Genomic DNA, 22,281 nt, shown 5'->3' on the forward strand with positions numbered 1-22,281 from the left:
TGCACTACTAAAATATCTGCCACTGAAGGACATTACTGACTTTGTAGTCATTTGTCTTGTTTTAGTTTAGATCATCTATATGTGTATGTCTTTCCATAGGATATGAAGCATTAGCTGGGGAAAATGTTACTCCAGTTTTGAGTCACTTAGCAGATAGGGATGTGCATTCTGTATTGATTAAAGAAAAGCGTATATATACAGCTATTAAAATCAGATACATCATACTACTTGTGTTACACTTGGAGACTGTTTTGTTTTCGTATTTATATTTAGTGGGTGGAACAGATGGTGAGGACAGTTTATTGTGATGCATTCATGAAAATGAGCACTTCTTCCATACAATTGTCCTTTAAACCAGGGCATTCATTTGTTTGTAATGGAGTCGTTGCTGTACTGAAATACAGTATATAATGGAAATATGTGCTGGAAAAGGTTATCTTGTGCTAAGCGCAATGTAATCCTTGTCTTATTCAGTTAGTATTGTCTGCTGTAAAGTAAAAGGAAATTGCAAGAATGTTTGTGGGAGGCTGTGGCTGAAGGGAAGCTTTTAGAATTTACAAATCTGCATTTTTTTTCCTTTGTACATTTTGTGGGTGATGTTAGAGCCTTTCAGGGGAGCCTATTGTAGGCCTTGCAAGAAAGCTAATGCATAATTGCATGAATTTTATTGGTGTTACTGTTAAGTAGTTTGTAGCATTTGAGAAGTTCCTAATAATCAGTTTGCCCAAATTCACCCATTTGTAAAATATGTTTCTTCTTTTTAACATGTCAGTTGCAATCCTTGTGGAGAGGTCCTATGTGAATGCAAAATGCCATCATTGCTGATAGCATTGGAATAATCTTTTCAATTGCTTTTTTAGAGATTCAGCTGGAGTTTGTGTATTATTTAGTTATAAAACAATGTCACCCCTTTTGTAGCATCTTTAAAATTTTTGAAAGTACAAAATCTGGAGAAGTTTCCTGAGAAAGATGAGAAGCTTTGAGTTTGTTGAGCCGTCTGAGCTCCCCACTTCTTCCATTTACATATTGAGTATCATAGTATGTTAAGACTGAGAGGAAAATGGAATTATAGCAGTACGTATATATCCTGAAGCAGGTAGCAGTAATTGCACTTTAAGGAGCTTTAAAAGGCACCTTTTAAATTTTATCCTAGAAATAATAACAAAATGAGACCACAAGGAGCCTCCAGTGGTCATCTATTTCTTTCATCATTCATAGGGCAATCAGTCATACATCAGTCATTCGTGAGAGGTATTTGTCTAACATATTCTTGAAGATTTGCACTAATGGTGACTGTAGTGCCCTCCTATGCATCTAATCCAGTGTCTCTTTGTCTTTGGTGGTTGAAAGCTGTCTTTTCCCAGTATCTTCAAAAATATTTCTTACTTTGCAAGAGTTACGTTACTATTAGGTATGGACAGTAAGAAGACGGTGTCCTTTACCATTTTGCATCAACCATTTATGTATTTCCCCTTCCCTCTGCTGAGTCTTTATCTTACTCATTCCCATGTTTTTATTTTTCCTCACAAACCCTGTTTTCTAAACCTCTGATCATTTCTACTGCTGCCTTCTGTGTGCTGATCATTTTAGATCATATTCTTGAGATAATTCTGAAAAATTCATGTTTTCAGACACTCATTTAACACATTAAATAATCTCATCTCTATAATCACTGTCTATTTCACACAGGTAGTTTTTAGCAGACACTGTTGGACAAGTTACATAGGCCATAGTGCACTGCATGGCAAAAGAGAAGCTCTGTGTAATGATTGATTCACATCAAACTCATCAAGCAACCTTTTACTTGGAAGTAGATGCTTATAATTGCATGATATCATGATGGAAATTTGCTGCTGCTGCTGAGTTGAGTTGGTCTCTTGAGCTGGAAGTAAGAACATGTCAGCTGTGATATTGACTGGAACATGGGTCCTGTTAGAGCTCAAGAGACAAATACAGGGAAAATAGAAGCTGTTAATACACCTAGAAAAGGCTGTGCTACCCTTTTCACAGTACTGTTTTTCTGGAGCTTACTGTATTATAAAATAAAACTAAAAATGTAAAAAGAAGACTTGTTCTTATTCTCTTCCTTTTTTATATGTTTAAAGTTATTTCTGTTTATTTACTCCAGGACATTTGAAATGGACCAAAGCTGAGGATATTGACATAGAAACACCAGGATCTATTCTAGTGAACACTAACCTGAGGGCTTTAATAAATAAACACACCTTTGCTTCTTTACCTCAGCATTTTCAACAATACCTCCTGCTTTTGCTTCCAGAAGTAGACAGGCAGGTAAGTAGCATCATGCAATATTTTTTCCTTTAATGAGATTTTTTTTTTACAGTGTGTATGCATAGGCTGATTTGATTGACAAGGAATTGTTACAGGAAAGAGTAAGAAGAAGTTTTCCATACTTTCTGGGGTAGAACTATTAGATGTGGCATGACTAAAGTTTATCTAAGTGTCAGCCAGCTCCTGCTTCCTGTCTTTCTGGAAACTGTGCAAGTTCCTGATTTATCTAAATGGAAACTAGCCAGCAGATCTTCTGAACTTGCCAGATCTCTTAATCAGCTTTCCTACCTATGTTTTTGAAGGTAAACTTCTCATCTTCAAGAGTTTATTTACGTTGAGTCTCTTTTCATCTGCGATCTTCCCGGACATTCTGCCAGCAATGTCCAGGTCAATATTAGTTCTGTTAGTTTCTTCTCCTCCCCACATTTTACACGTGCCTATGTATGCACCTGCTTGGCTCCAGTGCACTGAATCCATTCATTCACACCTTTTGTAAGGAAGTTCTTGTTCAGACATCACAGCTGCAGGCTCATAAGACTTGTTAATCAGTTCTGTTGAGGAGAATGATTTGGGGAGTAACTGTGTGGAAAATAAAAGTTCAATTTCATGTTGTTTCTTACAATGTCTGGTTCCTTCTGCATTTGTTGGCCAGATTGCAGGCTTCTTAGAGCAAGAAAAAAATCCTTCCATCATGTTTAGCAGTTAAAATAGCAAAAAGAGCCCAAACCAATACCATTTACTCACTTGCCTGACTTCCAGCTATAAACAATCTTACCAATTTCAATGGCAAATACTCATGTACTTAATTCTGACACATTAAGTGACCCAAATAGACTTTACTTTTTTTTTTTTTTGCAGATGGTCAGTATCCCTCTTTTTCTATAATAACTTAAATAACTTTAATAGTAGCTTAAATGACTGATTAAAACCTTTTTCTTTAATCATTATGTTAAATGCCATGGTTTAATTTCTTAAACGGCTAGTAGTTAGTGTCTACCACAGTAACACAAGGGAAAGCAATACAGTATGAGACAAAAAGAGAAAGAAAAAATGTATTGATGTACTCAGCCTCCTATCAAATTAGACACTATGTTGTGGACTAAAATTATGCACTTTGGTAATAGAACATTTGTAGAAGAGCATTAAGCCACAGCCGTAAGGAGAAACAATGTAAATTTGTTTATTCTCAGGCTCCCACAAGGCAGTCAAATTCAATATTGACAAATTTTAAGAGAAACCTTTTCCCTGCTGTAAAACAGAGTTCAACTTAGTGCCCAGCAAGTGTTTGATTTTTCTTTTTATTTCTAGTTAATTGACCAGAAGAGATAAAAAAAAAATAAAATCTGCTAGGTAAAATTATGTTTTCTCTCCAACCACTGAAGATCCCAGTGTTCATGAATTATATTTCAAGTGCAGGGCCTTATTAAGAAGTTTCACGCTTTAAAATTTATTTTTAGAAAGGGAAGTTCTGGAACTGACAAGTCATTTAACTTCATATCAGGGTTCTTACAGCAGAGTTTTTGGCAAAGAAATCAAGAGAATATTTGTTGAATTTAATCACACCTCAGTAGTTAAAAGCAATGCATTTCTTTTTAGTATTTATTTCAGAAAACATTCCCATAATGCATGAATTGCAGGTATTATTTCAAAGGCCCGACACTACATATTTGTACATTTATTTCATAAATAAACTAGTTGCAAAAGAGTATGTGCTATGAGACATTTACAGGTGTCCTTCTGTCTTGTCATCTTCTCACAGCGTTCTGTGGGAGTGTAATAGCATACAATATTTTAATGTGAGTTTGGAAGGCAGGAGTCTCCATTTCTGGAAAGTTAATGGAAATGTTTGGCCTCTAAGTGTGATAGTTTGGGGGTAGTTTTCTGTTGGGAGTGAAATAGTCTCAAATACTCACTTTGTGGAAGTCTTAGTAGAGAAAGAATTGCATCCCTTTCTTGATACCTGAGAATATGTTCTTTGCTATTCCTAAAGAGTAGCATCCCTGATACAGACTGATGAAAACAATTGAACTGATACTCTTTTCCTTCATGTGGCAAGTGGAAAATGCCAGTGTAGTGCTCAAGGATCAAGTGAGAGGGAGAGAGAATTCCAACCAGGGAGTCTCTTGTGTTGGTCACTCCAACTGGGCAAGGCAATGGTGTTCAGTGTTCCTCTTTTATTTCTACTGTCTAAGTTAAATGGGGTATCAGAGAAGCAAAAATGGTGTGAAACTATTCTTTTGAGTTAGCTGCCTATCTCTAAGGGTTCAGGTTTTTTTATATTGGCCTTTTCTTGTTTTGCCTGAGAATTCCTGCTCCTGCTCTTCTGGCTCCCATGTTTCCTGCCTGTGTGTTGCTCTGCAGTTGGCTGCTCCTGTCTTCCCCAGAGAAAGCTGCATGTCTGTGTTGTCATGTGGATATAGTATGTGAAGCACTGTAATAAATGGCACTATAAAAATGTAATAGAGTTATGCTATTTGTGCATATATAGTGATCTGTGAAATAAATTACTAATGAAGTGCAGTCTCATTTAGGCTTTATTACTGCTCCACATAGGAAAACCCTATGATGAATGATTCTTTGTCATTTCTGTCATAAACACCATTTTCCTGGGTGGTATAATTCCTCCTCCTTAAATTGTACTGAGCTGAAACTTGTCATGCATATGCCGGTTTGAATAAGCATTTTTAGAAACCATGAGTGAAGGAAGTTGAGGTTTTCCTTCTTTGTGTGTGCAGGTGTTTATTATAAATAAATTATTTCCCTCTCAACGCTGGCTAGTCTAATATGTTTAAAAAAAGTTCAGCACCAAGTCAGAAGCAACATGGAATATGTTTTATAATTTATTTTTTTTTTGGCATATGGGGTAGTGTTCAAATTTTATGGTGGTTGTCAGGCAGCCATGGGAGCCCCTTATGGAACAGGAGCCATGAGAGTCCCTTATGGAACAAACGGCCATAGGAAAGATGTCCCAGAATAGATTGAGAACAGCTCTGTTGTTGATGCTGTCCTTTTTCCTACTCCAGCTAGATTTTTGTCAAAGTAGAAGTGCAGGATCATAACTTTTTTTTTTTCTTCCCTTAGGAAAAGGTAAGTTGTATCATCAGTTTTTCACACTTGAAATTGATTTCAGCTTTTATATTAATTTAAATTTTATTTCAGTAGTAATGAGGCCGGTGTGTAATTTTCTATGTTCAGAATACTTACAAAAGAAATTGGAGCAAGTTGGCAGTTATGGTAGATATGTTTTGTCAGTGATTTGCTTTCATTTTTGTTCAGAGCAAAATAGTATGTGGACATTGTTCAAAGGAGCAGCCATGTCAAGGCTTGGGTCTGTTTAGCAGGCTGCTCCAAAACATTGCATCACTGGATACTGAGAATATCATATCTGAAATTTGAACGTCCAGGTTTTCAGCTCTTTGTTAATCTATAGGGAGTCAAAGGCTTAAAAACTTTGAAGCTTAGCTGATACAGAAGCCTGTTGGGTGATCCCCCAGGAGACCTAGATGACTGAGCTGGCAATAAGAAAGCACGTAGGTATAGAAACTATATAGAAAGCAAAGTCTCTCCACAAAAGATTTCAGTTGTCATAAATCCCAACAAAGCATTTTTCTTTTCAGTTCTAATTAGAACATTCTACAGCCGAAGAACAATTGAATTTTCATCAAAGAATACCTGCTTCTGATATTAATACATCAAGCGGATAATTACATGTAACAGAAGCCTTCCTGACCACCTCTCAGCAAATACTCATCTTCAAAGGAGAAAGTTTCTCTGTGTACCTTGATTGCTATACTGCATCAGTGTCTCTTTAAATATTAATTAAACAACTTCTGTTGTGCAAGGATGAGTGACATGTCTATATGACAGGATCCTGAAAAGGAATGGCAGCTGATCTTGTTTATACCAGCTTTCGTTGTTGCTATTACTAGGGAGTCAAATTCCTGCTGTTAACACTGGGGTATGAGCAAAAGGAGGGGAAATACACCCGTGTAGTTAGTAAGCTTCCAAGAAGTGCTGCCTCATCTGAATAGTGGCCGAAAGCTTAAGTGATTTTACTTATGCTTAGAGAGCTAAACAAAATGTTCTTTCCTGAATGCTCTGAAAACAAAATGTCTTCACAGACTCTAGAAATGCTTAACAACTTTCTGATCTCTGAGGATTTAACCCCGTGTCCTGTATTTTCTCTTCTGGTAATACTGAGTTCTTCTGAGCCTCTTGTGGTTTGCACCTGCCCTGCTCTTTCACATAGGATGAGAATTTCCTTCTGCAAAAACACCCATGAAGGATCTCAGAGGCTCCTCAGAGTGTGTATTAGGTTGCAATGTCCTTTTATCTGACAGAACCTACTCACAAAGAGCATTTAAAGCAGTAGAAGATATCCTAGTAAAAATTATCAGGTCTTAGCTTTACTTGTTTCATGAAATAAATTTAGCAATCCTTTATTTTATTCTCTGAACCTATCTACAGTTTATAGATAGTTGGGGTAGTTACTTAAATTCAAAATTCAAAACTTAAAAACTCTCATGGAAATACTTAAGCCATGTAGTATTGCAGAAGTGTCTGTGAATATTTCATGTTTATAGTAAACCAATCTGCTACAAAGAAAGCCATGACTTACAAATCAAAAGACTCTAAAATGGGTCAAAACCCACCTTAATCTCTTTCTTTTAATTTCTAAATCAGTGAATTCCAAATTAATAACTGTTTCTTGGGTCAATGCCGGTATTGTTGTTACGTGACAACATTACAGCAACCTGTCACTTCAAGGTCAGAGTAGGTTCTGTGTTTATGTCTTGGTCTGTTCTGTTTACGTAGATGCTAGCACTTCCAGGTTAATTATATCACCTTGAAAGGATTCCCTCACATCTCATGTTGGAAAAGCGCACAGGTTAATGTCAGTTAGTGATTTTCTCAGTTCTGTTTAAGATAGTTAGAAGTAATTGTGAGGAGGTTGTCTACAGAATTCTATTTCAGAACCTCTTTGTTTTCAGGTAGTATGAATCAGCTTAATTTCTGTTCATACTATTTGAGCAGTGATAACACGAGGTAACCATTGTTTTCATTGTGCGCAAATTACTCCTACTCCCAAGCACATCAGTTAAAGTTCTGCAGTGGGGAGTGGGTAAGGAACAATACACAAAATTGTTAGGCATGTAAAGACAAGGAGAGAGGTCTGGTGTCTGCCATTCTGACACTTAGTATTTATTTGATTCTTTGCAATCAAAAGAATAATACAAATACTATTTAGGATCTATCTTACTTTATATTAGTTTTATATTAAAAAAGAGTAAGCAAAGCTTTATTTTCACAGTTCCTTCCTTGTAGCAGTGTAAACATCTTGTTTGCTTTCTTAACTTTATCAGTACTTGAGATTATATTTGCCATTGGAATGTCAACATTTTCTTTTTAAAGCATCAAACTGCAGAAATTAGTCCTGTTTGTATTATTTTCTCCCAGGTTTGTTTTACATTTCTCTCCATGGAATTATTGTGTAGTAGCAGCTAAATGGTACCCTTATATTACTTAGCTGTCTTTTCTGCTAATACTGCAACCTTTTAGCTGTCCTTTTCAATTCTTTATCACCAGTAGCTTTCAAATATTTATTATGATGTTCCTGTAAATGTTTGAGTTTTACACCAAAATAGTTGTCGGGTTATGACAAAAGGACTTAGTTCAGAGGAGAACATTTGCAATAGAAGGTTAAATGTAAGGTGTCTTATACACCTAAACACATTTTAAAAGCTGTAAAATTGGCACCCCTGTGTGTGTAGTAACTGAAGGTCGTTTTATTTCACATTTCTCCCTTTAACTGATATTTTTAATTTGATTTACTGGTTAATGTAAATAGCATGGCATTGTCGTAATGTGCTTTATTTGTTCAGCTTTATTATGGTAGTTTTAATATAGGTATATTATATACTAGATGGATGAAGAAATTTCAAAGCATTTAAGCTGCCTTTTCAATAAGATTCTGGAGCTCTGATTCCTGACCTCAGCTATCCAGGGGTGTTCAGAGAGATTCCTAGCCCCGGCTGGCCCCTCTGTTCTTGTGCGGCAAGTTAATACCTCTTTTACCAAATGCAGATGTATGGATGGTGTATCTGCACATTTCACAGTCGTGTATTAAAAACAAACATCAGTTTCACTTTACATGAGTTGAAAGCTGAAGAATTTTACTTCAAAACCCTTATTGGCTTTAGCTACAGGAATATTCTTTTAGCTTCCCTAGTGCAATGCAGTAAGGCTCACCACAGTTGCATTACAATTTCGCTGCTCTGATTGGTGTGGTAATGGAATTCTTGTTTTCTTTTTTGCAATAATCCTTAGAGGTCTTCCTCAGTACTTCTACATATATGAACAGGAAGATTTACATTTTTTATTAGATGACATGGTTTTTATATTTTTGCAGGCTTCATCACTGTATTTCAGAGGTATGAATCAGTGTTTTCCACTATGCTGCATCCATGTTGTGGAAGTTCTTGTTTAATTTCTAAAGCCCTAGCTACAAGCTCTCATCACACTTCAAGCGTGTCTCACCTTTATGAACAAGCTTTGTGGAGTTGTTAGTGGAACTATAGTCATTGCTTTTGTCTGTAGCAAGGCTCAACTCAGAGCATCTTGCAGGACATTGTGCTGTGCCCACTGAAAGCTGAAAATACAAGAGCCACAGCAGTTTCTGCAGCAACCTTTTCCATAAGTCCTTCTGGTGTGTGAGGGTCTCAGAGCTCGAGGTTCTCCTTTTGATGCGAACTAGTGAAGCTTTGTTCTCATCTCCTTCCTTCCAACAAGTTACATCTAACAAAATTATTGGTACTTTAAGAAGAGAAAGGAACTGATAAAACACCCTTTCCAATGGGAAAGTATTTGCACAAGTGTCTTTTTGAAAGGCTATGCTAGGAACTGTGAGAGAATAACTTATATGTGAACATAAATGGTAACATATATGGGCACAAGGGTCTGAGATACTTCAGGTTATGTGACTGATAAGGATGCACTGTACTACTGCAGTGTATACTGTTTCAACTGTTTCTTCCTTGCTAGTGCTAGTAATTTAGTTGTATGAATTGGTCTGCAGTTCCACCAGTGTTGCCACTATAGGGCTGCACTGGAATTAGGTGGAGAACAGAACATTCCTTACAGTTCTGAATCTGAAGACAGCTAAGGACTTGAAACAGGATGTTGGATGCAGGTGCAGTGAAAAGAAGAGCAAGCAGAACTGAACCATCTGTACTTCTGCCACAGTCTCTCTCTCTCTCCACTCTTTCTTTCTCCTCTATCCCACACACACTATTTGTTTTGCTTAAATAAATAAGGGAAAAAGAGGTTGAGGGGGTTTTTTGTAGTTATTTCATAACTTTGGTATTCTTTGAATTATTTAAATTCAATTTTTCTTTAGCTTGTTCTCTCTTGTGTTAAGGGCATAGCAGCTGATTTTGCGTGGGAGGGCAATGTCTTCTAATACTTAGAGAAAAGGGATTGGGTGCAAGGCTTTCATTTATGACACTCATCAGAAATTACAGACTTATTTTAGATGTTGACGTGTAACATCCCTTCACCTTCTGCTTCTCGGGGTCAATGGCATATGTCTCTTATTTTTATCAATAGCTAGATGAATAGACCCTGGCTGTTTACATCTTTTTTTCTGTACCTTCCCCAACATGTGAGCATTGTTGACTAATAACGTTTTACTTTCTCAAAGTCTCCAGCTATCTTCTTTTTAAACAAGTTTCATACCTGCTTGCCTCAATCACCATCTATGTATGTTTTTCTATTTCTCCTTTTTTTTCCAGGCTTATATGCATCTTCTAGTACCTTTAAAAATGCCTGCTCTTTGTTATGTGGTCTCTTATGCTTGGGGTTGGTACTTGTGTAAAGGATGTCATAGAAAAATAAATATTAATTGTAATTTCTACAATTTGAATATGGTTAGTATTGTTTGCTGCATTTTGGTTTTCCTTCTATTTTACTTGGGTTTTGCTTCATTTTAAAACATGCTTTATCTTTTAGTTTTGCTACATTTATTATTCTCCTTAAATTCTTCATTTAATTTCTTGCATCTGAGCTCAACCAGATTGGATTCTATTGTCTTTTTTGACACTACAGTGTACTGGAATGAATATAGCTATCCCACTTGTCTTCTTGATTTAGACAAGGTCAAAATTAACAAGTCATATTTCATTTTGAAAACATATGTTTGCAATTCTTTAGTCTTACTTGGCGTATTTCCCACTTTAGTGAAGATGGAAAAGGTCTTTGTTTTTTTCTTTAAAAGACTCTTACTCCTTTTCTCCTCTTTTCTGAAGCAATTATTCCTCTAGTAGTAGACGGTTCCTTTTCTATCCTTTGATGTTTTACTTCTAAGTTTAATTTGGTTATTTTTTAAAGGACTAAAGTAATACTCAGAATTACTTTCACCATCTGTTTCCAGAATGTCTTTTTGCTTTGTATTCGAGGATGAACTGTTTATGTTATGTGAGTGATCAGTTGGGAATGATAGGATTTTTTCATAGAATCATAGAATAGTTAGGGTTGGAAAGGACCTTAAGATCATCTAGTTCCAAACCCCTGCCATGTCCCTGATGAATAGTCCCTCCCCAGCATCCTTGTAGGCCCCCTTCAGATACTGGAAGGCTGCTATGAGGTCTCCACACAGCCTTCTCTTCTCCAGGCTGAACAGCCCCAACTTTCTCAGCCTATCTTCATACAGGAGGTGCTCCAGTCCCCTGATCATCCTCGTGGCCCTCCTCTGGACTTGTTCCAACAGTTCCATGTCCTTTTTACATGGAGGACACCAGAACTGCACACAATACTCCAAGTGAGGTCTCACGAGAGCAGAGTAGAGGGGCAGGATCACCTCCTTCGACCTGCTGGTCACGCTCCTCTTGATGCAGCCCAGGACACGGTTGGCTTTCTGGGCTGCGAGCGCACACTGAAGCCGGCTCATGTTCATTTTCTCATCGACCAACAGCCCCAAGTCCTTCTCTGCAGGGCTGCTCTGAATCTCTTCTCTGCCCAACCTGTAGCTGTGCCTGGGATTGCTCCGACCCAGGTGTAGGACCTTGCACTTGGCATGGTTAAACTTCATCAGGTTGGCATCAGCCCACCTCACAAGCGTGTCAAGGTCTCTCTGAATGGCATCCCTTCCCTCCAGTGTATCAACTGAACCACACAGCTTGGTGTCATCGACGAACTTGCTGAGGGTGCGCTCAATGCCACTGTCCATGTCTTATAAGGATTCCTAACTTAGGACTAAATAAAACAGCTGTATTCTCTGTGTCAGGTTATACTCTACTGCAAGAAGGTGAGACCCATGGAAGAGAGATTATATAGAGTCAACATTAGCACTCAAGTTGTATTACATCAAAATTGCTGTGAGAGACATAGTGTAATCTGGTGTTTTCCCACGTCACTTACCTAAAAAGTGAAGTTGGGGTGGTTGAGTCTGTAGTTCTGGGAGCAGGTCTTAAATCAGATACATGTATTGCTATTTACTGTATTCCTTTGTGATACATGTATCTGTGTTATAATTCGTGTACTTCTCTGTTTTAACTGTTTTGTGGTCACAAAAGCACAAAGGTCCTGGTGGTTGTGTGTTGTTGGAAGCTTACCTACTTTAAACTCAGAACTGCTTTCCATGGCTTTATATACATGGAAACTCTTTCAGAAATGATAAGTTTTTCTTCACAGTCATAGTACTGTTGTGCAAATGTGTGCATTTATTTTTGTGTTTGAGATAAGCCTCTAAGTTCCTTACCATCAGGCAAAGAAGCAGTTGCTATCCTTTTGTCTCTGTGGTGTTTTGCAAGCCCTGTTTTTTAAAGTGTTCTGTAGCTTCCAACTGCATTACTTCTTCCACACTCCTACCATCTGTGTTCTTAAGACCTGAAATCAACATTTTGTATTAAACTTGGTAATTACCAACTTCTTTGCTATTCATTCCCCTCCTTTTTTTTTTTTTTCTCTTCTCCAATATTATACTGTGCCTTTCTCTGCACATATTTTTCTTCCTCTTTTTTGTGTATGCCAAAACCATTGACAAAAATTTGCTTCACTTGAGAAGGGGAGTGGTTGCCCTCAAAGGGCGCAGCATATGAATATGGAGCTCTTTTATAGGGTGGGTTACAGTTTGGTTCAGGTCTTAGGGATGATGGTCAGAGAAGAGGCAAGTGAATGTCATCGTGGTAGGAGTTGCTAGACCACCCAGTGTAACTCAGCACTGGTAAGGCCACACCTAGAGTGCCTTGTCCAGTTCTGGGCTCCCCAGCACAGAGAGATGGAGCTACTGGAGACTGCAAGGTCACTGAGAGGATTAAGGGACTGGAGCATCTTTCATATGAAGAAAGGCCTTTGAGAGCTAGGACTTAGCCTAAACTTATTAAACAAATAGTATTAAGTCATCATCTTGGATATTAAGCATGTCCAGTTTACTTCAGAAGCTGTGGAAAGAATCCAGAGAAGGGCACCAAAATTTACGTGAACCATAAAAAAATATCTAAAGAAAAAATTACTGGTTGGGGGCTTTTTAGTCTACCAGAACTGAATTAAATGTGAAGAGCAGCAACTTTAATAACAAACAAGTGCTGTACAATAGGCAACTAACCCATGGAAATCATTTGTGTACTAAAAGTTAGAACTGATGGCTGGCAAAATTTAACTGATACAAATAGAAGATGGTGGATGCATATATAGGAGTAGTAGCCACAGTTATATCAAATGGACTACAATATTTATGAGAAATAAAAATCCCCCTTTTCAGTCTTCTGCCAGCTAAACTAGCTAGAAACAGGCATCTTTTATTTAACAACTTTCCTACTAATTGGCTATTATGTGATCTTTCACAAGCCTTATTCACATGGTCTGTTCCTTGCAAATATCAAGGGTTAGTTCAGCCTCTGATTTTATCTGGTATTGTTACCATATGGTTCCACTTACATATGTCTTGACTGCTGAAAAATATAGTATCTTTGCTTAACGTTGAGTTGGGTAGCAGAAACACCATCATCAGAAATGCAGCCATTGTTTAACAGAACTTACAGATTTTTTGTGACAACTACAGCTGCTTTTCTTTTCTTACCCAAGTGCATTCACAGTCATTTTCTATTATAGACTTGCCAACTGTTAGAGCATCCTTTCAGCTTGGTCCCATTTATCACAATCTCTGAATGGTAGTTGGGTAAGTGGAAAAATTATTTGTAGATAGGTAATGGAATACTTGAACAGTCAGCAGTATCTGTATGAAATGGAGAAACTTCCTCACTGATTTTCGTACTAGAGATACATGCAATTTCATGTAAAAGTGTTTTTTAGATGGGTAAAAGTTAGGTTTTATGATTGCCAGCTGTTATTTTACAGGGAGAGCTCTAGCTGTAGAGAACTTCTGACATAATCAGTTCCCAGATCATTAGCCGAAGTATTGAACAGGAGAATCATTGTTTTGCATTATTATATACAATTTAGTCATACATAAGTGCAAGCAGATATTGTTAGAGTTTCTGAAGAATGTGTCAGTCAAAAATTAAACACTCCGGAGGCTGACAAGACCACATAAAGTAGTAATTTCTGTTCCCCTTTTTAGTGTGTTGTCCATTTTGCAATGGTAATATTTTTTCTAGAAAGCATTAGTAAGGGAAAAGTATGTAGCTTTATAATACTACTCTTTGCAGCCATTCTGTATTTTCCAATGAGAATTCCTGGCTGGCTTAATGAGAAGCCTGTTCTGCTATGATGCTACACTTGCCCTGAAGAACAGAGAGTATCTAACTTGGCTTTTAATATGTCTCAAGCTATCAACTGCTAACAGAGTGAGGCTCCTTCCAGACATCATGGAGAATAATTGTGGTGGCTAATACAATGGGTTTGTGTTTGAGCAAGACGATTCCAGAAGTAGTCTCCTCAATACACGCAGATCCAGAAGGCTGTGAAATGCTCCATGCTATGACATCCGTTTAAGATATTTTGGCACTGATTGCAATCTAAGGTTTAAGTTGCATGTAAGCAAATCTAAGTCGTTATCTTATGAAACTGCAGTGGTTTTGAAGGTCATTCTGTCCAAATGCGTGGTTGTTTCAGATGTGAAGCATGAGCTGTGGTCAGTTGTACTAGATTGCAGAAAGTGACTTCATTGGGAGGGCATTAAGAGGCTAGAGGCATTGAAGACAGAACGCAAGGACTGACTTAAGCACCTTTCTTTAAAAAAAAAAAAAAGATTGGCAATTGATCAGAAGAGAAATGTGTGCAAGAGCACTTTTAGTTTTATTTTTAATCATGGTGTAATAAATGGTGATTTGATACTGCCCTTTAGCTTTGAAAATGTTGAAACGCTCTACCAATTTATTTTTAAATTCCTTTAGCATCTTTTATATCTTGACATAGGAAATATGCAAAGAAAGGGCAATTTATCTAGTCTTCTCTACACTAAGGCAGAATCAACAATGTCTGGGGGTTTTAATAGATACTATCTGAAAGGATTTTTGATGTGCAGTGTTGGAGAATTCACAGCTTCTCCAAGTTTTCTCTGCAATGTCTAATCTGAATCTCTCTTACTGCAATTCTGACTATTATTCATTGTTCAGTTCGACATCTACGTGGAGAGCATAGAGATTACTGGATTAATTTTACAATAGCCTTCAAACATGAAGGCAGTAACCCACTCCTCCTCTCCCTGTTTCTTTGTCTTGAGAAGCAGCCATTATTATTGCAGTCTTAAATCTGTGCTCAGCCTCATTTCTCTACTTAAGACTTTTATACAAGTTCTGAGTTGCAGCAATCAAAATTGAACGTATTACTCCATCTCAAGTGGTAAGTAACACCGAGGAGAGCTGAACTGATTTCTGTGTTTTTACACAGTACTTCCATTTATAACTTCCAGGGTTGTGCTCACTTTCTTTGCAATTTTATAGCAAGGTTGATTTACATTCAGTTTGTGATCAGCCCATGTGCTCATAAGCCACAAATACTTTTCTACAGAAGCATTGCAAAGCCACTTAGTTTCTTCATTTTTGTATTTCTCTACTCTAAGAGTCCAAAACTCTACATTTGCCACTACCGCAATGTTCTACTTATCCCTATTGTTTCCAAAGTGATTCTCAAATCCATCAAGAGAAATCTGGATTTCAGTTCAAAAGGTTATAGGTCCCCTGTAGGTTCTGGGTTGCATCTGCCCAGAATGTGTCCATATGAGTATCTTAGGGCACCCTAAGGCATCTCAAAAAAACAATTGGTTGTCTGTGTGTAGACCATAGAGTTGTTCTGAGGCTGACTTAGTCTGGAAGTCCTTAGCTCTATTTAACCCTTTCTTTGGGCATAGGTGATACAAATGTGCTATATGCCTATAGCTAGCACATACAATTTTGTACTTATTCATTGATCTGAAATCTGTCTTTTAACATTTCTGAAATAGATACATAACTTGACTTTTAACAGGCTAGTCTGTCAAGCTCAGATGATTTGCATGGAGTTAAGTAATATTTATTCTTGCTTGTGCAAGGATGAAATCTTACCCTTTTGCCTTTTGTTGCTGGTATGCACCATTTTGTTGCTGGTACTCCAATGCAGCAGATTTGTGGTGAAAATGGATACAAAAAAGGAAGTATGAACATAAGTTTTGTCTCCATATCCCTCTGTTTTTACCCCTGGGTTTCACAGTAGACTTTTTCCTTCATTATCTTGGTCCTAATATACTTAAGGAATTATTTCTTCTGGAGTTTGATGTGTCCCTTGCCAACTGTGTCTGGTTTTAGCCTATTATACCATGTTCTGCTGTGATATTTTTTGCTTAGTAAGTTGACCTCATTTCCATTCCCTGCATGCTGTGAGATCAACAGTGATGTTATAAGTAAGACAATGTGGTCTCATTGTACAATCCACATTATTTCTTTGCAGGAGGCTTTGCACTCTGTGTGGTCAGTATTGTTTATTTAAAGTACAGAGAGGTTTCTTTAACTCCTTTTTCCCAAACATCATGTTCTTGGGGATTCTCCCAGAGAATTCTGCATTTATGAAAGTATTACTACTTAAAACCTTTTTTTGCTATTCTGTTGTCATTTCTTCTTTCTTTTTATCCCCAAACAAGCTTTTGTATTTTGTATTACTATCACTCATATGAATGATCAGATATCCATTTTGCCAATTAAGTCAAAATGTTGTCAAGTAAATCTTCCAAGTCCTCCTACGTACCATTTGTAGTTCTTGCATTCGTGTTCAACCATCAAAGACTGAGATAAATGCACCACTATCATCACAGTGGCCTCTTCTTTAACGTCTCCTTTTATAAGTCAACTTGGTTTGGGGCGGTCCAAGAACAGTATATTTTATTTTGTTTTGTTTTGTTTTGTTTTGCTTTGTTTTGTGTTGGTCTGTTTTATTATTTACCCATACTATTGGGCCATGTATATAAATAACATCACACATACATCTCAGGCCTATGGTCAGTGTTTTCCATTAAGATAGTTGATATCTGTAAATAGTTATGGCTTACATCTGTATTTGGGTGGCTAAAGTGATCTGAGCAGGTAGCCTATTTTAAAAAATGGGGACATTAAATGAGAAGGCAGTTCATTCCTGTTACAACATGAATCACCAAGCTTGGTGTTAAGCACAGTGAGATATGTTTTTTGAGAAAGACACTGTGACAGGAAGGAATAATTAATGCATCAGACTTCATGATCACCAGTAGAAAAGTGGTGGAAATTTATAGGATCGACAAACATGAATGTGGACATAGTTGTCTCTTCCAGAGTGCTGATGCAGAGTACGTAAATTAAGTCTTTATTTCTGTGTACTTGGACTCAAACAATTCTGCTTCTTGGAGAGAGTTCCCCTTAATGTCAGAGATCTGAGGGGGGGAAGGGGGCAGGGGAGAAGGAAGAGGAGAGGGGTGGAAATACAGATACAGGTCTTCTTTGTCACCTGTGAACTTTTTCTCTATGATTGTCAAGAGTAAAATGAGCCAGGCCCAGCATGCTATCTGGCCAACTTTTCAAAGTATTTGCCTTCAGAAGGTCAGTCGCTAAGGTTGCTGCATCTTCAGATGCTACGTTTGCACTGTACATTCATCACAGGTCAGTTTTATGCTGATGCACATTACTGGAGAACAGCATTTGGTCTATGTTACAACAACAGTGGAGTCTCTCTACATACATAAATAAAATGTAGGGGTTTTTCTGTGTGATGTAAATGCTGCTAAATTTTTCAATTTTAATATTTTGGAGGCTTCAATGCAAAAGAGTCAAAATGTATTTTCTCATACCTTTCATCCTTTGAACATAATTCTTTTCGCATACCCTTGGGGAAGTCTATGAGTTATAGAACTGTTCTTCCTCTGAGATAAAATATAAAAGCATAAAAGAGAGTTAGCAGCAGTTTGTAGAAAGTGTATAATTACTTGAGTGGTACTGAACACTTAATTTGAATGAATCTTCTCTCCCTGATTTTTTGGTTTTGTATTGTAAGGTATTATGGTCAAATGGCATTATGTTCGCACATAAGCTTTCATGTAGGAAATATGTTATACTATACAGGAACTATATATTGTAGATCATTAGTAGTTTTATAAATACATTAGGAGGCTTTTGAATCATTTGAAGGAGAGATAGAAATAATAGATTTGCTAATTCCTTTTCTTCAAACATTCTAGCCAAGATCAGGTAAACTACAGTACACCCCTACGTGGTACTTGCTGTATTCCTACTAAACCACCGCTGTGCTGCAGTTGAACTACAAAAGTAATCTCTGCCTTATTGTCAGAAGAGAATTTTCAGTGGAACTTGGAGGAAAATAATTGGAGTAGTTGTTCATAGAAAGATTACTCAGTTCCTTTTGATAAGAGCATTTGACATTTGCTTTGTAATGCAAACACATGTTGGATTTTAGCAGATATGTTTTGCAGTTGGGTATTTTTTTGTTTGCTTTCCATAAAAAAAGGAACTTTTAAAAACCATTGTGAATTCTGCAGAGAACCATTAATTAGAATATATAATTCAACTATTGTGTATAATCAGAAAACAGAAATTTAAAGCTCAACAGAATAAAGCATAAACTTTCCAAGGAATGTGTTTTTGTTCCACCTCATTAACACACTGTCTCTTTTGGACAGTATTTTTTAAACACCATAAAAATTAATAGTGTATTTAAGAACTGCTTTATTGTCATGTTTCTTCAGATCCTAATTTAGACCTAGTGGTTAATTGTGCTGTCTCTATCATCAGAGTTTAGAGAATAGATACACCCTTTGGCTTCAGAATTTTCAATTTCCACTTTAATTTTTTGTCTTAGGTGAAAATGAGTTCTCTGGGTGAGGCAAGAAAGGAAGATTTCAGCAGAGGTTGTTAGCTAATATGCTAGCTGTTAGTCCTTCCAAATTAGCAGAGCAGAAAAAATGTCAGCCTGATTTCACATGACTAAAGTATTGAGAAAATACTAAAACATCTTTGTTAGAGTTGCTGTTTGTGATAGACTCTTTCAAAATAACTAGATGTAAAATTGCTCATTTTGTGTCTAATTTGTTCAAACATTTTTTCCCTGTTTAGAATCAAAAATAGCTAAGCGATTGAATTTCTTGTTAGTTTAGTTTGGGTTGTTTTCCTCATTTGGTGTGTATCTGCTTTCTGCTTAGTACTTCAAAATTGACCATTTTGAAAATTTATGTCTCATTCACTTTAGATCTTTGGCAATTATGAGTTCCTTTAGCTTTTTTGTTCTTGTGCTTTCTTCCTTGAGCTTTAACTGACTGAATAAATTCTTGCTCTTCCATTCCCAGCATAAGTTTTCTTTGATCTCAAATTTCTGAGCAAGTTTGGCAAAGTCACTGAGACTAGCCATCTCTTTATTTCCTGCCTTTTCCATTGATATCTCTTCCCCTAAATTAGGTATATTAAGTCTAGATGATGATGACTTCTCTTCATAGTGTTTCAACCTGAAATGAATCTTTCATATCAGGTCACAATAAATGGATGCTTCTCCTCTAATTATTTAGTGTGTTTCCATCTTCTGTGTCATTCTGTTCTCTTCTGTCTAGGTTTCAGCTGTTCCAGCTACTTAAATCTTCCATGAGTTGTGTGATACCATGAATACAGGTCTCAGGAAAGATCCTCCCTCCTCTGCCACTTCATCAAAGGCAGTGACTATCATCAAGTCACTTGAGTGACTCAGTAGACTTTTTGAGTTTGCACTTCTTGCTTTTCTTGACCTAAGCATCTTTAACATTGTATTTTCAGTCTTGTCAACATAGTTCCCTAATACTTGTAAACTGTTACAGTTAATACCTAAAGTGCTCAATGCAATGTGCATCTGTTTTCCGATACAGTCCACAAATGATTTCTTGTTCTATTGCTAGCTGACCTATACTAATTTTTCTTCTTAGATAACCTACTGCAATCTTCTCATTGTCCATATCTGCTGTTCTCCGTTTCTTCCCTCTCTGCCCGCTACCTTCCCACCCCCTTTTTCTTCCACAGGTACATATTACTTGGTATTTTTTCTGATGCACAAAAACTAATGAACTTTACCTATGACCTTCCTAACGTTTGCTTTCTGTTCTGAGGTTCTATCTTGTGATTCTCTCTCAAGTGGACTAGTTAACATTTAAATTTGGTTGAACCTCTTTCTAGCATTTAGCTTGGAGTTTGCAGTTTGTTTTTCACACCTTGTAAGAAATTGTGCACCCAAAAACTTGACACTTTCTCCAAGTATATTAGCCAATGAAATAAAAGATACAGTAGCTTTTCCTACAGAGTTTGCTTTTCTCATGTCCTTACAACAACAGGGTTACAACAAAGCTAATACTATTCTTCTTGTATTCACATGGTAATATAACTTGGCAGTCTTCATAATGTTCTTGATTTATGCAGCATAGCGAAATAGCTCAATCACACTTGGCTACAGTTTCGTCTGGTGTTTAATGCAATCTGAAAGTGGATTGCTGCTGAAAAGTGGCATTCTCTTTTCACCTCTTGTAGTACATTTCAACTTTGCATAAGGTCTAATAATTATATGACCTTAGAATAAGTTGATTGTCTTGCTGATTTAACAGAAAATTATTGTCCACAAATTTCCTATGAGATTTTTTGATCTGGCTATTGACATGGCTAGACTGTTTGGCATCAGCTGAGCAATAGAGTTTCAGGAGGACCATGCCTTTCAGAGACAGCTTACAGTTAAATAAGGTTAAATATAATAATAACATTTTCATGTCTATATTACTCTTTCCAGCAACACACTGTCAGGCTTAGATATAAAATCTTGAATTTACTGAAGTTAGGAGTAAACCCTATGGTGACATGAGTGGGTGTTTCATCTTCTTTTATGTTGAAACTGAAGGTAGCTTCAGCACCTTTCTTTGAGAACAAAGAATTGCTTATTTAGTAACTTGTAATTCTTTTCTTTGTAACTTCTTTTCTTACCTTTTTAGGAAATCGTGTAAGTGACATTTTCAACCATATACTGGTTTGTGTATTCAGAAGCAAGAGGCACTGGTATCTAAGAATCCTGCTTTAATATGTTAATTCTGGAATTTAAATATTTCTGTAAAAGTTCATTTGTGCAGAAAGAAGATAATAGGTCATACCAATTTGATTTATTCAATAAGTACATGTTCTTCATGGCCTTTGTCTTGTCTCGCTGTTTTTATTTTCTTGCTGCTTCTGCTTCACATTTCACTGTTTCTTTCCAGCTTTTCTCCAGTTTCAGCATTAGTCATAGCCTAACTGTAATTAGTATGCATGTGTTCCACAATGCACATCATAAAGAGTGTAGAATTATATATCCACCCTACTCCAATACAAATCCTATGATTTGTTGGCAAAAAAATGCCATATATCAGGAAATCACAAGCAGCATGTAGGTTCATATCCAGCTGAAGGACCCTGGTACCATGCGCATAGTGTTCTCTTGCTGTAATAGAATGCCTTTAGCATTGCTCGTTTTTCAGAGTCCGTGCTTATCACACTATTTCTTGTTTTACTACTTCACATCTTTCTGGTTTACTCCTATGAGATGATTGTGGGACAAGATGTCAGCTAAGCAGTGAGCAAATTAGCAAAGACTGTTCTGAAAGCAGAGCCAGTATTGTCAGTGAAATATAGAGCTCAGCAAGGGAGATACAGCTAAATATCATTTAATATTGCTAACACGTCTGCTTCTTTCTGGCTCGTGTTAGAAACAAGCACTGAGGATCAGGGGATATTATGCAGTTAAAATGTGTTAATATGCTGGAAAATGTGCTGGGGTTTATGCTGGATCACAAATGGTGTTGTCAAATATTTATCTCTTAGTTACCTTAAAGGATGTAAAATAATGAGAGTGTTTGTTCTAGCAATGTTACCTCCTCTGCTGCTTCCTCTTTCTCTCTTTATTTTTTAGTTTGTTTATATTGTCTGTTTATTTATCATGCCAGAGGCGATACCCACTGCTAATTTGTTTTATATAATTACATTTTACATTTACTGGGATTCTTTCAATAGCCGGATATATCATCACAACCTGAAAATAATCATTAAATGTTATGGTAAAAGAAAACTTAACAGTTGGATAGCTTTAAAAGTTATAGTAGAAAACACTGTGATTAGGACTTTTAATGGTGCTTTAGCATTGTATGTCTGACAGATGTAGAAGGTAAAAATAATTATAATGTTCTTCCACAGTTTTTACTGTTGATGTCTATAAAATTATGTGTATAGCTGGTTTTAGTTTTAATGCTGAATTTACATCAGTTATTTTGTTAAGGTTACCTGTTATCCACTCTTCTGCCAGTACAGCGTATTAGCTGACATGAGTGTTATGTTTGTTTAGAAAGAGCAAGGTTGCTATCTTTATTACATCTAATTAGTCTATTTTGTACCTTATTCCAGGCAGATGCACAAGTACAATAATGATCTTGATTTTTGATTGTGTACAACAGCTCTAGACATAGGCTCAAGACAGACGGCTATGATTAAAACACATCAATCAGTTGTAAACTGAGTTATCTTCAGGATACTGATGACTGAAGAGAGC

General features: G+C 36.8%; 1 protein-coding gene across 1 annotated transcript in view; it reads left to right on the top strand.

The window, feature by feature from the left end:
- Positions 1–22,281, top strand: part of ASXL3 (ASXL transcriptional regulator 3) — a gene marked incomplete at both ends in the record, with an annotated part of 121,807 nt that overhangs the window by 85,221 nt on the left and 14,305 nt on the right. Inside the window, one exon of the mRNA XM_080611937.1 lies at positions 2,129–2,292. Within this exon, the coding sequence (XP_080468063.1) occupies positions 2,129–2,292 (164 nt within the window). The remainder of the gene's footprint in view (positions 1–2,128; positions 2,293–22,281) is intronic.

Source organism: Psittacula echo (assembly GCF_963264785.1).
Source record: "Psittacula echo genome assembly, chromosome: 2".
Classification (NCBI taxonomy): Eukaryota; Metazoa; Chordata; class Aves; order Psittaciformes; family Psittacidae; genus Psittacula; species Psittacula echo.